This window comes from Centroberyx gerrardi, chromosome 2 (assembly GCF_048128805.1).
Source record: "Centroberyx gerrardi isolate f3 chromosome 2, fCenGer3.hap1.cur.20231027, whole genome shotgun sequence".
Lineage (NCBI taxonomy): Eukaryota > Metazoa > Chordata > Actinopteri > Beryciformes > Berycidae > Centroberyx > Centroberyx gerrardi.
In genome coordinates this window covers 27639356-27653501 of record NC_135998.1, presented here as the reverse complement: position 1 = coordinate 27653501, position 14146 = coordinate 27639356, and the positions used below count along the sequence as shown (strand labels likewise).

The 14146-nt window shown below is 40.9% G+C and overlaps 3 protein-coding genes across 6 annotated transcripts in view; 2 read left to right on the top strand and 1 right to left on the bottom strand.

Annotated features, from left to right (window-relative positions):
* zfyve16 (zinc finger, FYVE domain containing 16) overlaps positions 1–1702 on the bottom strand; it is a 29319-nt gene extending 27617 nt beyond the window's left edge. For both annotated transcript variants that reach the window (XM_071898856.2, XM_071898864.2), the window contains exon 1: positions 1530–1702. The gene's annotated coding sequence lies outside the window, so the exon portion shown is untranslated. The remainder of the gene's footprint in view (positions 1–1529) is intronic.
* Positions 1703–6330: 4628 nt separating this feature from the next.
* Positions 6331–13366, top strand: denr (density-regulated protein). Of its 3 annotated transcripts, none has more exons than XR_013507271.1 (8): positions 6331–6485; positions 7325–7457; positions 7710–7797; positions 8933–9019; positions 9324–9440; positions 9540–9679; positions 10193–10289; positions 13357–13366. XR_013507271.1 is itself a non-coding variant. In XM_078289300.1 (8 exons), exons 2-8 carry the CDS (start codon positions 7332–7334, stop codon positions 10235–10237), a joined length of 603 nt encoding a protein of 200 aa, XP_078145426.1. In that variant the 5' UTR covers positions 6331–6485; positions 7325–7331; the 3' UTR covers positions 10238–10499. The 3 variants fall into 3 exon arrangements, 2 of the variants coding, with proteins under 2 accessions (XP_078145426.1, XP_078145424.1); XM_078289300.1 differs by lacking the exon at positions 13357–13366 and adding an exon at positions 7556–7575 and having other exon boundaries at positions 7325–7437; positions 10193–10499; XM_078289298.1 differs by lacking the exon at positions 13357–13366 and having other exon boundaries at positions 10193–10499.
* On the top strand, positions 12562–13805 carry LOC139910801 (hydroxycarboxylic acid receptor 2-like). Its single transcript, XM_071898230.1, has one exon. The coding sequence runs from the start codon at positions 12562–12564 to the stop codon at positions 13564–13566; it is 1005 nt and encodes a 334-aa protein (XP_071754331.1). The 3' UTR covers positions 13567–13805.
* The last annotated feature ends 341 nt before the right edge of the window (positions 13806–14146 follow it).

The following is a 14146-nucleotide window of genomic DNA, read 5'->3' as shown; positions in this document are numbered from 1 at the left end:
CTGGGAGACACTGAGGCAAGCAAGTGCTTTCTCCAGGCCACTTTCAATTACTGTGACCGTCACGCCTGGGTAGCACAGCACTGCAGCCTTTTCCATAGAGATCAACTGATGTGTGCCTCCACAACTGGGTCAACAGGTGTGAAGGCAGCAGGTTGTAGTAGCCCCACACCTCCCAAGACCACTGAAGAGATGTAAAGAGGTGGTGTGAATGAATGTGTCAGCAAAATGTGATGGTAAATTTCAGAAACCACTTCTTTTCCATTCTCATCTCAAAATTCCTGCAACATTGTGGGATGAAAAAAGCAAGATGGATATATATACTGTATGAATATATATATATATATATATATATATATATATACACAGTAATTCAGATGCAATGTAGAAAATAAAAACTGGAGAAAACTAGTTATTGCAAATTAAAGAGAGGATGTCAGCTATGACAATTAATTTGGTTTGAATTTGGAAGTGAGAAATGAGAAATGAGATTTCTCAAAATAAAAGGTTGGAATTTGTAATCTTACAAATATATTGATCAATATACTTTTACATGTTTCATGGACATGTTATTCATAAACAAGTATCCACAGAATATCCAGCTTGACTCCCCTTGTCCCCAACAGACCTCTCAGCAATAGCAGGAAACCCACTCTGTACTGTGGTGTCATACAGTAACTTATCACTTCACCAGTGATAAGAATGAGGAAGTCAACCTTACTCAAGACAAGGCTATAAATCAATCACAGTGAAATATGTATTTTAGTCCATTTTCACGGCTCCCTATTCTCAGCTGAAAATTTCCATAGCCCAACAGCCCTCCGCCATCACCATCCTAGTCACTTATACTCATTAATTTATTGTGACAATTTCTCCACATTTTTCTACAGTGTTTGCCCATGTATCATCACCTTAAAAGCCGGCCACAGGTGAAGATTTGGGTTAAAAGTGTCTCTCTGCGGCGGAGGAAAGGTGGATGCAGAGGTAACTTAGCCGGTCCGATGGCTTATAGGCAAGGGCAAGATAATATTTCGCAGTTTTTCTGCTTTATGTCAGTTAAATAGCATTGAACTGTAAAACTCATACTCCATTCTGAACCGTCGACTATAGTCCACATCAGAGACAAAGCAGCTTTGATTACATTTCACAACGTCAGCATAAAGGCGAATTGGGGTTATCTGTTAAAACGCTTTACAACACTAGCAAACACAAAGCTAGCAACTAGACAGCCAAACAACCAACATATGAAACAGCTAGCAGTTCACGTTAGCAACGCTACATCATAAACAAAAGACACTTAACATTTAGCTTAAGCGTTAAATGTTGGACAGCTATGGCTGACTGTCCGTAGCTAACCGTTAGCAGCTCTGGAACATCAGCCATCAATAGCTTGTCGTTTCTCATTTTAGATTTAACGTATAAAACAGGTGGATATAGCTGAAGTTAACCTTGGCTTGTTAGATATTGGACACGGTAGCTGGCTAATGCAGCTAGCTAACTGTTGGTTAACCTGGGTTGTTTCGAGTCCTTACCAGCACTGTTTTATTCCATAACTCCGCCGCCGTCCTCAGCGGTTATGCGCTTCTTCCGATTTAAGAAAGGAACAAATGTCGCTTTTGTCATTTCATTCTTCTAATTCCATTCTTCTGACAGCAAAAGTTGGAAAGCTAGATTAGTTTTATTGAAGATGTGTAGTTTCTCCACTCAAGCGGCCATCTTGAACAGACTGTAGGGAGGTCACAGGATCTGCTAACAGTATCACACTCCACACTGGGAAGCCAGCCTGCAGTTTAATGTCATAGCTATGTAGCTATCATACAATACCCAGAGCCTACACTTGTTCCGGATTACGGCACTTGTGACCGGGTTACTACAAACTGTTAGGCTATATTTATTTTTAGTCCCAACATATAGTGGATCAGCCAGATGGATCGTGCCCACTGACTTCCTAAAGATCTGTCCCCCCACTGGCTTAGTGCACTGAATTTTTTGAGGCTGCACAAATTAATTCTACAGTCAGTCATATCTATCATCTTGATCAATAGTTTTGAGAAATATATCAGATTCGTAACATCTGCAACATCAACCTGTCAGATTCTCTCATAACTCCATCTGGCATGCCTGCCCCAATTACCTTGACTGACACTATTGAGGGTCATTGAGTTTTCAATGACCATTTTCCTTGTCAGTCTGAAAGTGAAACATTTTTATAACCCTTTTTATCCAAGGAAAGTTCACTATCTTTTAGCAGCAATATCCAAGGTTAGGGGCTTCATTTCCCACTGGGACCACTTTGGCTGAAAATGTATGTAGCATAGCCTATTCATGGCACTGGTGTTTTGAATAAAAGTGACATACAAATGGCATATATTATTCATATAGTTACACACAGCCACACCTTGGAGTTGCCCTGTAGCCTACAACCCATCTGCTGGCCACTGAAAAGCTCTGCTGGAGTGCCTAGCTTGCTCAAGGGGACCTCAACAGTAGCTGCTGAGGGAGCAGAGAGAGCGTTTCTCCTTCCCCATTCCTTGTTCCTTGAAGTAAATGGTGAAATGATAATCACTGATAGCACTGATCTTTGGCAGCCAGCTTTCTGTTCCTGTATACAGAAGTGTCCAGTCTTCAATTCTGGCATCTTCCGCTAGATGTCCTCTGTTTTGAATTTCAGACATTTCAAAGTGTCAGTGCACAAGGAGTGTCAATGTATTTTTGTTTTTATTTTATGTGATTTTTGCTACTTCCACCCCTCATAAATAATGTTCCATTGTCATATGAACTACAAATGTGCAATCATTGTTTTTGTACCTCATCATGTCTTCTGTATGTGGATGTGTGCACATTATGCAAAACTCACATTCAAATGGCCACACGTTCCTATGGAGTGGAATAGATGATACTGACCTTCTCATTTACATTATCTTTGACACAGTCTCCAGGTAGTATGAACTGCTTCTGTGTTTGACTCATGCCAAACGGTTCCATTAAAAACATTAAGATGTTAGCATGGCAGGTGCATCCCATGTGTAGTGGGAAGAATAACCTATATTATTGACTGAGGTTCTTGAGCTAACACAACACATTTTAAAATGCAAATACTACTTCTGCCGAGGCTGACTATAAGCTCTTGATGTCTGTGCATTACTATGAAGTCCAGCATGGCATTATAAATGTTTCTGTGCAATCATTTGAAGTACTATTTTCAATGTTGTGTACTATGTGAATAGTGGTCATTTGTGTGTTTACAGCCTGTGTGTGACTTGTTGTAGAAAGCCTAGATTACTGTTGTGCTTGTAAACACACAGACTATGTAGTTTAATGTAAGGACGTTACAGGTTTTTAGGTTTAAGTTTAGTTTATTTGCACATATGATCAAAACACTGGGGAAAAAACAGTGCTGCAGATAGGCTGTGAGTGTATTAAATGTTAGGAATGAGAGAAAACAAGCAGTGGCAAACAAGAGGTTGCTGGGATGCCTGGAGAGGAGAGCAAACAGTGGGATGGACTTTACAGCACTGCTTACTGTGCTGCTTAGTACATCCATTTTTCCCATTAAAAATGCCTGATGAAGTTCAAGTTGAGGTCCACTTCTTAAGGAGATAAAGTCAGGACCTGTCTAAGCTAACATAAACAAATGATTATTCGAGTGGCGAGCCTCTCCTTTGCCCTCTGAATCAGGTTACAGCAAAACAAATCACCCAGGAAAATGCAGGGTGATTAGTATAGAGAGCATGTATTTGTCAAAGGAAAGTAATTCTTCTCTAATGGACCTAATGCATTCTCTTAAGAATGGTTTCATAAAACCACTAATGTAAACTGGAGTAATTGCCCATATGCCAGTGCTGAAAAGGACTTGACCTGAAAAGGCTCCTTTCTCTAAACATTTAGGAGGGAAGGCAAGGTGCCTAAGTGGCCGGGACAGATGTTAATGTTTACTTAATGGTATCAAAAACAAAAAAAAATTCCTCATCTTAGAGAATTAAAAATGTCTTAATCTCATTATTTGAAAGGCAGGGATTTTTAATTGTTACTTTAGAGCGTCAAAAACAGATCATTTTCATAGGCTGGTGCAACCCACATAATTAACTAATTATGATGTAGGCAAACATTTGCATTAGACTTTTCCCCCTGATCCTTTTAGTGTCAAGCAGCTCATAACCTCCCCTTCTGAGGATGTTTTCCTCGGTTGCTGGACCTAACAAGCGACCAGGAGAAGGACCAGCATGTCCATCTACCTCTTTCCTAGAGCCATGTTACATCTCTGACTCAGCATCGCCCAGTTTGTGCTGTTGTGTTCTGTGCATTCTGTGCATTGTCACGCAGCCTTCGTGTTTCTAAACTGAGAGTATAGCACCATCTAGTGTCCAGCAGACACTGCACAAAGCCAGTGGAAATGAAGTTAAAAAGATGTGCCACCTAATGTTTCAGACTTGTTCCACCTCCCTCCAAACGCCAAAATAATTTAATCTGAGTGATGGGGGCCAGATCAAGTATTTTGCAGTTTTTCAGTCCGGTCCTGCTTCACATTCATACGTTACACACATTCACATGTTTTCATAAAAATGTCCATGTTAAGATGGCAAAGGGGGAATTGGGAGAAAAAAACTTCTGGGAGCAACTTTGCGGTCATCAGGTGTTTATTTTTACAAAAAATGGTAGATCCATGGCAGAAAACTTTACAAGAAGGGCATAAAAAGAAGGAAGAAAAAATAGAGCAACAAAACAAGAACATTTTCCAAAACAAATAATAGAAATATAGCCGCAAGCGCCAACTGTGGGGTCCAAGCACAATTTGAAAAGAAAGACAGATGACACAATATTACAGAAGGTAGATAGACACACACACAAGTTGTATAGATCAGACACACAGTCAGTCTATTACTTATTTTGTGTTGGCCAGTGACCTCTGTCAAGTTTGTCATTGCAACCACATTGGTGAAGATTTTTGTAATGTCCAAACATTCCATTGCAGAATCTGCCCCTTGTTTTTGGCAATTTATGACTTCAGAAAGAACAAGCTTGGATTTGAACCCACAATCCATGAGAGGCTGATGCTTTACCTACTGAGCCAAACTCCTGTTATGGTTTTATTGAGGAGAAACTAACTAAAGGGAGAAGTAGTGCGACACTGCAGCCTACAGTGCTAATCAAGTGTTGGCGTCTACACTTTTATTTTGAAGGTCGAAATGTTAAACCAGAAATAAGATTGTGATAGCTACTGCTCACTTCTCTTATGAAAAAGGATGCGAGAAAGTCCAATCTTAGAATATCCCATCTGATTTCAATATGTTTGGTCCCCAAGGCACCCATAGGATTCCCACTGAGATTTTATTGCGTGACTGGTCATGGAAGATTTGATAGGTGAAAACGGAGTGGCTGAATAATAGTAGAGGGACTGAGATAAATATAAGCACAGGAAAATGACTCCACCCTTGATCGTACTCTAGTTTCAGTTGTGATAGCTGCGATCTGCCATTGGGTTTACCACCTAATAGGAAACAAATATAGGGAGTGATCATTACAAGAACTGGTTTGAGGGATGGTATGGCAGGAAAAGAAGGCTTATGTTATACATTTAGTAATACCACTGGGAGATCAACCTCCACTGGAGAAGTGAGGTGTATGGTTAAGATGGTGGGTGGGAATAAATAAATCTGACAATCCAGCAGTAAATACTGATGATGCATCTGCAGTGTCATGGTCAGTCGATGGTTAAGTTCAAGGCTTGTGTAAATTGTACGAGGGGGAAGACTGGGTGTGTTATTTTCATATTTAAGACAGTCAGAAAAAGATATCAACAATGAATAATAATGTATCCCCGAACAACCACAGTCAGGTTAAAGTCAAGTCAGGTTTATTTATATAGCCCTTCATCACAAAAGCATGTCTGAAAGGATTTTACATAGACAGTGCTACCTAGATCTAACTAAGAAACAATCAGTAGCAGAACAAAATAATGAAATTCAGTGTACAAACAAAATAAGACACAAGGAAACAAAACAAAGCCCCAGACACAAGATACCATGTTGGAAGACATAACAGGCCTACCTAACCTAGTTGCTGGGACAAAACAATAAAATGGACAATAACATGGACAACCACAGATCCTCTTGGAGGCCAGGATTTGTGCTGGGAAATAAGAAAATAAATATTATGACTGTAAATTCTCGTGGCATAAAAAAATACAAGTCCAGACACTGCTGTGGGTCTTTAACCATTAAAAAAACACGACCTATGCCTGTATCAGATTACGTCTGCCTACTCTCCGAAACAGCAGGTGGCGGTAATGCGCATTAGGGTTGGGTACCAACCACTTTTAAACCCACCAAAAAATAAGAAAAAAATAAGAAGCGCTACTAGAAGAGGTGTGCGCCAACTATCATAACTAAACCATATTCAATTAGAATGATTTTCTAAAAGTCAAATTAACGTTAATAATGCGAACGACTTTGTTGAACAGACAGCAGTAATAGAGTATCTTTCGAGGGGTACGTAGCTAACTTGGCATTTCTTCTCTTTGTATTCAGCTAGCCAGCAGAGACAGTTTGGTCTGCGGTGCGTTAGCTAGCTGGCTAGCTTAATGCTTATTGCTCACTACTTGCGTTTGCTAACGTCGTAACGCTTTACCGCTAGCTCTGTGGGTGACAGCTTGGTAAGTTACCTGATGAATGAAACCAATGAAACTACAGTCGGGCCAAATGTTCAACACGGCACGTCTTGCCGCCATGGCGATACTATCTGCGATATCAGTGATATTACAACCGTAGAAATTAGAGCAAGTAGTAATAGTATACTAAGCAGTCTGTTGAATCGCGCAACTAAAACAGCCGCATGTGTTAGCCAGCTAACGCTAGCTGTTGTACTGACTTCTTCGATGTCATCAGGCCGACTGCTCATGGGTATAAGTCAGTTGCAGTGGTGCAGTAGCCTTTGTAGGGAAGAGATTGTGAAATAATAGTGCACTTCCAGTTGATAATTGAACCTGTCTCGTAATGTCAGTTCCTGGTCGTATTTAATCTGTCCTTCCAGTCACGATATGGGCGCTGTGTTGCCAGGGCAAGCTGGCCTAGAGGGGGCCTGTGAATCTGGGAGTGATGAAATATCAGCTTTCTGACCAGCTCAAGGCAGAATAGCAGACCATGTTAGCTTATGCCTACACTGGTACTATCAAATGGACAATGTAATAATGACAAATCTCAAGATACTGCTGCATTGGTTGGTAGAATTTGATGTGGGAGAATGGAAGTTTTAGGCTTTTGCAGCTGACTTCAGCTTGTAAGTCAGCAATAACTGACAATAACTGTGCATTTTATTTTTCTGTGTCCAGATTTGTCATGGCTACTACTGAACAAATGGAATCAAGTTCTCCGGAGAACAAAGGGGACCATGGGACAGCCGTCTCTGATTCAAAGTACCCATTGAAAGTTCTCTACTGCGGAGGTACAATACATTTTCACTGGGTTTTGCATCTTTCCTAGTGTTATGTTGCTACTGACAAAATTGTTCTGGATCTGTTTGTGTAATGTTTCTAATGTTTTTTCATTTATTTTCTCTGTAGTGTGCTCCTTACCTACAGAGGTAAGTTTAAAATCAAATATATTGACTGCATGTCCTACACAGTTTGATGGCCCAATTTACTAAAGTACACATAAAATATACCTGTTTAGATATTTAAGCTGTGTATAAATTGTAACCTAATCTACTCTCTGCAGTACTGTGAGTACATGCCTGAGCCAGCCAAATGCAGGCAGTGGCTTGAGAAGAACTTCCCAGATGTTTTTGCCAGGATGAGTGTAGGTGAGTACCCAGACATTTTTTCTTGTGTGCCTTTGGTGTCCCAGAAAATGCACACGCTTTACTCAAACATCAATAACTTCTGAATGGTTTGTTCAGCTATCTTGCCCCAGATGCTAGAAGAAACGACCCTCTTGTCCCGTTAAAATGGTGCATCGTTTGCACAGCTATAACGATGGGATCAGTCCAAAACAGTTCTGTCAAAGTTGTGTACAGACTACCCATGTTGACTCCTACTGGAGTACCACATCTTTATGTATATTGATCGGCTTTTCTGTGACCAGTCACAAGTGTTGATTCCTCCCAGCCAATCGGAAAGCTTTCTGACAGTAAATGGATAGGCGTTGACCTCACTACACTGGAGCGCATCTGGAGACAGACCTTTAGAAGCACACTTGGAGCACAGATGCTCAAGTCAGGTCGTGTGTGTGCAGTGTGCCAGGTCCCACTCTGCATTAGTGTAAAGGAGAAATTGTTACAGAGTGGTGATTGAATGGATAATGATGGTAAAGACACCACAAGGGTATTGGGACAAATTATGCAAAAATGTGCAAAAATGTCCATGGACACGGGTCCAGAAATGCTTTGTATTTGTACAGTGGTTTGTTTAATTGTCCCTAAAGTTGGGAAAGATGTCCCCAAGCACTGAGTCACTCTAACATAAGGAGAAAAGTTTGCTTAATATTTTGTGTATTTTGACTAAAATAACAAAAACACAAATATACACTCTTTGTGTTTTCTCTTCATTTCTGACTAAATGTGTATTTCTGAGGACAGAATATGTAAGTTAGAGGTACTGACCATTTAGTTGAGTGTACTGAAAAAATAAGGTGTGACACATCAAATCTGCAGTCAAAAATGGCTTCACCGGGGACAGAATTTTCAGTTACCCTACAGGGTTGAAGATTAAGTATGGATGCAGTGATGGGAACCTCAAAGGTGAAATGTTAGAAACACATACTGGTCAGCAGCTGTCCTACTCTGTCACTGAGTCAGCGTGTAGCTACCCACATAGCAGTCATCCAAAAGCTAAGAGCTGTGTGAGTGGCTTCATTAATGGATGTTGCTGCACTGACCATGGAAGCATTATATGATCTGCTGTGGTACTGACCACTCCTCTGTCACTTCTGTCCTACTGGTCTGGGAGGGAACGCGCCCAAGCAGGAAACCGGCCCTGGAGAGGCTCCCCCTACAGGCGAGGAGGAGGAGAAGAAGAAACAGAAGAGAGGTTTGTTGTCGAGTCTTAACTATTCAGAATCAGTTTTGTGTTGGTTTATTGTAAGGTATTATGATGCTAATTATACCCCCAAATATTATTCCTGTATTCCGGTGTAGCTACCTGGTAGAGAAAGGAGTTCTGTACTGCTGTCTGTATGTCAAGTTTTGGGTGCAGCTGCTTGTGTAATTGTTGTATGATTACATGATGCCATCTTCAGTTTCCACGTGTACCAACCTTGTCAATGAGTGACATTCTGACTTGTTCCAATAGCAGTGCAATGGAAAGTGTTATCTTTCACTTTACTGTTTCATAGGTGGGAGAGGCCAGATCAAACAGAAAAAGAAGACTGTGCCTCAGAAAGTTACAATAGCAAAAATCCCAAGAGCCAAGAAGAAATACGTCACACGGGTGTGTGGCTTGGCAACATTTGGTAAGGCTGAATGTCTAGTGTATTATTATACTGAAAAATATCAGATGCTCAATGTGTTTTTATTCCTAACACAAATCTTCTCTGACTCTTACCTTACAGACATTGATCTTAAAGAGGCTCAGCGATTCTTTGCCCAGAAGTTCTCTTGTGGTGCCTCCGTTACAGCAGAGGATGAAATAATCATTCAGGGAGATTTTACCGATGACATAATTGATGTCATTCAAGAGAAGTGGCCTGAGGTAAGCTGTCAGAAGTCGTATCAACTGCTGAAAAAGCATCTTAAAATAATTCATCTTGGCTAGTGATTTTTCTTTTTTGGTGTAGTGTTTGTTTTTTTTTTGTTCTACCTCCTCTTCACTTTGATCGTCTGAGTGGGACAGAACTGGTCATAAGCAGATTTTGGGACAGTTGATTTAGATGTGTGGGGTATTTCCGGCCCATAATTTACAGAATTATACTGATCACCCTAAGGGGAAACCAAAAGGGAAAAATTGGGACACGGATATATATCCTGCTTTATTGAAGCTCTGCCATAATTGGTTAGTTGTTATCCCGCTCCCTGTCGCTGAGTTTCGGGTGTTTGTTTTTGTCTGTGTACAATTTTTGAAATTGTTAAAAATCTGCTTAATGTGGAACAGCCTCAGTTATCAAGCCATTTTGATTTATGTTCCTGTCATTAGAAAGACCCACTCTAAATACACACACTCACATATGAACTCATTGTAATCAATCTCTGCATCTCTCCATTGCAGGTGGATGATGACAGCATTGATGACCTGGGAGAAGTCAAGAAGTGAAGACCCAATATGCACTTTTACTGAAATGGATGTGACCTGTAACAACAACAACCTGGCCAAATGTACACATTAACATTAAAAGTCATTTTATATCTATTTTATTTACTGTATATAAAAACTGTGGACTTGGCCACTCACTTGGCATTTTTAGTTATCGATAGCTGCTTTCTCTCATTTGCCAAAGGTGTGGTATGTGAATTCCTCCCAAATGTTCTTCACTCAAGCAAACTAGGCTAATAAATTTCAGTCTCATTCGCCTGTACACTCACGTCGTCTTTCCAAGTCTTCTTGAATGAGTGTATCTTTTGTTTTTCAAAGAATTTAAGGGTTTGTTTGTTCGTCAGTCAGAATCGCTGCAGCTATCTCCTCTATCTGAGTCACTCAGTAGTCGATTTTTACACAAATTTCAAGAGGGATGGTGGGGTCTTATGAAGACAAACAATTTGATAGTGGCGAAGACAGCGTGGAGGGTGGGGGACCAGCTGTTTACCTTTTTGTTTATATTGTAACAACACAAAGGTAATTCTATATTCAACAGACATGCAAGTTAGGGATGTTAGGTATCAGATACTGCCAATGCCCTTAAAGGCACTGTTCTCTGGGCGCTGCACTGTGGCTGCCCACTGCTTTTAAGTAGTTAGGATGGGTCAAATACAGATAATACAATCAAGTGTAACTTTTTTTTTTTTTTTGCAAAATATTTTTATTGGAAACAGTTTTAAACGACATAACAATGAGCATGTGCGTGTACATTTTTACATTTTTTACTATAGAAAAGAAAAATGACAGTAAGGAGCACTCACATTATAAACAAAGAAGAACGGAAGAAAAAACAGCAAAGGTACAAAACCCCAAGAACCCAAACACACCAACATTTACACACCCCACCCTGGCTCAGTAAGAGTGAAGAGTACACATACACTTAACAGAATTTAGCAAACCAGCCCTTAGTCCGGCAGGACCTGCAAGTCTGTAAAGTATGATAAAAAAAAGGTTGCCATCTATGAAAAAACTTATCAGTATATCCTCTCATTGTATATTTAATAATCAAGTGTAACTTAACTTAATACTCATGGCACTTTTATCTTATCCAAACTTTAAATTTATAGTTATCAAACCTCTACTCATGCTCGCTTTGTCATCCTCTCCTGCTTTGCCTCTGCTGCATCACATCAACCTGAACATGATGTGTGTGTGTGTTTACATTTGTTTCAGCCTTAGCAGTTATCCGTTTCCTTGACCACCATAGATTATCACCCTAAGCAGTAAATTATGAGCCACTGCACAAAATTCAGCACATACTACAGTAAACGCCCTTGTGCTCTATGTCCACTAAGTCCTTAGTCAAATTTTATTTGGGCTTACTTGAGAACGACACACAAAGGGCTTCCTCTCTTTGATGGTTATTACCTGCCACGTCAACAACAAAATTCAAACTAGCTTAATCTTCACCATTTATTTTGTTGCCTGGCAACATCCCGTTGAGGATGATGTAGCCTGATGTATGGCCTAATGTTTTTTTTAATTATATAATTTTATATAATTTTGGTGTTAAAATGTCAACTAGCTATCTAATCTCTGTTTAATCTCTGTTTCTCTTTTGCCCCGCTTCAAACAGTGTAGGCTAAATTGTAGAAAATAATCATTATGACTCCTGACGTTTCCCACACCTGTAGTTTTCTTCTTTTTGAAGAAGTCCCGCAGATCTACCTGCCCACCAGCCCGTAGCCAAAATAATATCCTCAAGGTGTCATAGCCGCGTTGCAGGTTTTGCTGTGCCATCAACCAATAAAAAAACATGCAAGTGGCTCACACATTTCTTGATTAAATGATATCTTTGTGCCATAAAGAGGGATGAAAGGGGGGTGGCAGCGTTACAAAGGGGATGGTTTTTGACAATTTTTATTTCAAGGGGGATGGCATCCCCTCGCATCCCTCCTCAAATCGACTACTGGAGTCACTTATATGGCCGCGGGTTAGTTGTTTTTCAGGGACCCTTGCATCCCACTCAGTACCCATGAGTAAACTTATTCCCAAGCATAATAGTTTTATAATGAAGGCACACTCCCTAGGCAGATAGCGTTTACAGTTGTATCCGTATTCCTCTGGGTCAATACCACTTCCCTAAAGAGAACAGTGCACGGATACTCGGCCCACTTGTGTGTAACTATATGAATTATATGTTTGTCAGAGAATCGTTAGCATGAGCACAAACACGATATCCCCACTAAAGAAGTCACCTGGTACGGCATATCTCTGTTGACACTATAAAGAGCAGCAGAGGTGTACTCAGCTGTGTGTACGCTTCACCGCTGGTTCACAAGATGAACCTCACTCCATCAGATCACTGCTGTGCCTTTGAGTCTCCCATCCTGGACCAGCTTTTGCCTCCAATCCTCGTCCTGGAGTTCATATGTGGACTGATGGGGAACTTCGTGGCCCTGTGGATGTTCATCTTTCACATGGACACCTGGAAGCCCAACTCTGTGTACCTGACCCACCTGGCTGTTGCGGACTCCATCGTGCTGTTCTGCCTGCCCTTCAGGGCCGACTACTACAGGCGTGGAAAGAACTGGCTCTACGGCGATGTGCCGTGCCGGATCCTGCTGTTCCTGCTGGCGGCCAACCGTGCAGCAGGGATCTTCTTCCTCACCGCTGTGGCTGTTGACCGCTACCTCAAGATTGTCCACCCGCTGAACCGCATCAACCGCATGGGACTGGGCTATGCTCTGTGGGTCTCCATCGGCCTGTGGGGCCTCATCATTCTTGCCACTGGATACCTGCTCGCTGATGAGCATTTCTTCTACCGCAACAACCGCACACAGTGCGAGAGTTTCAACATCTGCATGGGCTTCAGTCCCCTCTCCACCTGGCACAATACTTTCTATGTCGTTCAGTTCTTCCTGCCCACTGCAATTGTTGCCTTCTGCACAATCAGCATCACATGGCAGCTGAAAAACAAGACTCTGGACAAAAGGGGGAAAATCAAACGGGCCGTCCAGTTTGTTTTAGCTGTAGCTTTGATCTTCATTACTTGTTTCTTCCCTAGCACGGTCTCACGCATCGCTGTGTGGATCCTCAAGGCATGGTACACTGAGTGCAAGTACTTCAGGGATGCCAACCTGGCCTTCTACACCTCAGTGTGTTTCACATACTTCAACAGTGTCCTCAACCCTATTGTGTATTACTTCTCCAGCCCTGCCTTCAGTGGCAGCTTCCATAAAGTCCTTAACAAACTGCTGGGAAAGAAAGAAGACCAGGAGCAAGACAAGGAACAGGTGGCATCATCTGAGAACGGTGTTTCCACCATTGAAACAAGAAGGATATGAAGCCAGGTAGCGTTGTATACCATGCAAGCTGAAGTATCATGTGCCTCATACACTGATGAAGGGTCCTTAAGTTTGACCTTGTTAGATGAATGCATAATGCATGTTAGAGGCCTGGCTGTTGCAGGCATAATTTCTATATAATCATAGATTATTATTAACTACAATAAAATGTTGAAAGTAGGATTAGCAAGAAAAATATTTGGATGTAAAATGGTAATGTGCAACTTTGTAAAATTTAGCATTATCTACTTGTATTGATGTAGCAAATATAATTATTTGTTAGTGTATCTTGTGGTTTGTAATTAAAGACTATGAGTAATTAGGCTTCAAATTATCTTCACTGCAATTGTAGGATGATGTCTCATTTATATGCACTGCAAATGTTTATAAACTTGAATTATTTTTAATATTATGTGCTCTCCATCTATCAAATGCCCAAAATGTAAGTGACTTAATGTAGGTATCCACCTGTCACGCTAGGTCAAACGGTTTTAAAAGAATCACTTCAGTTAGGCTACTATTCACAACCACTGTCAACAACAGAGACCGTGTTTTTCTGCTGGTCACAGATACAGCCTTG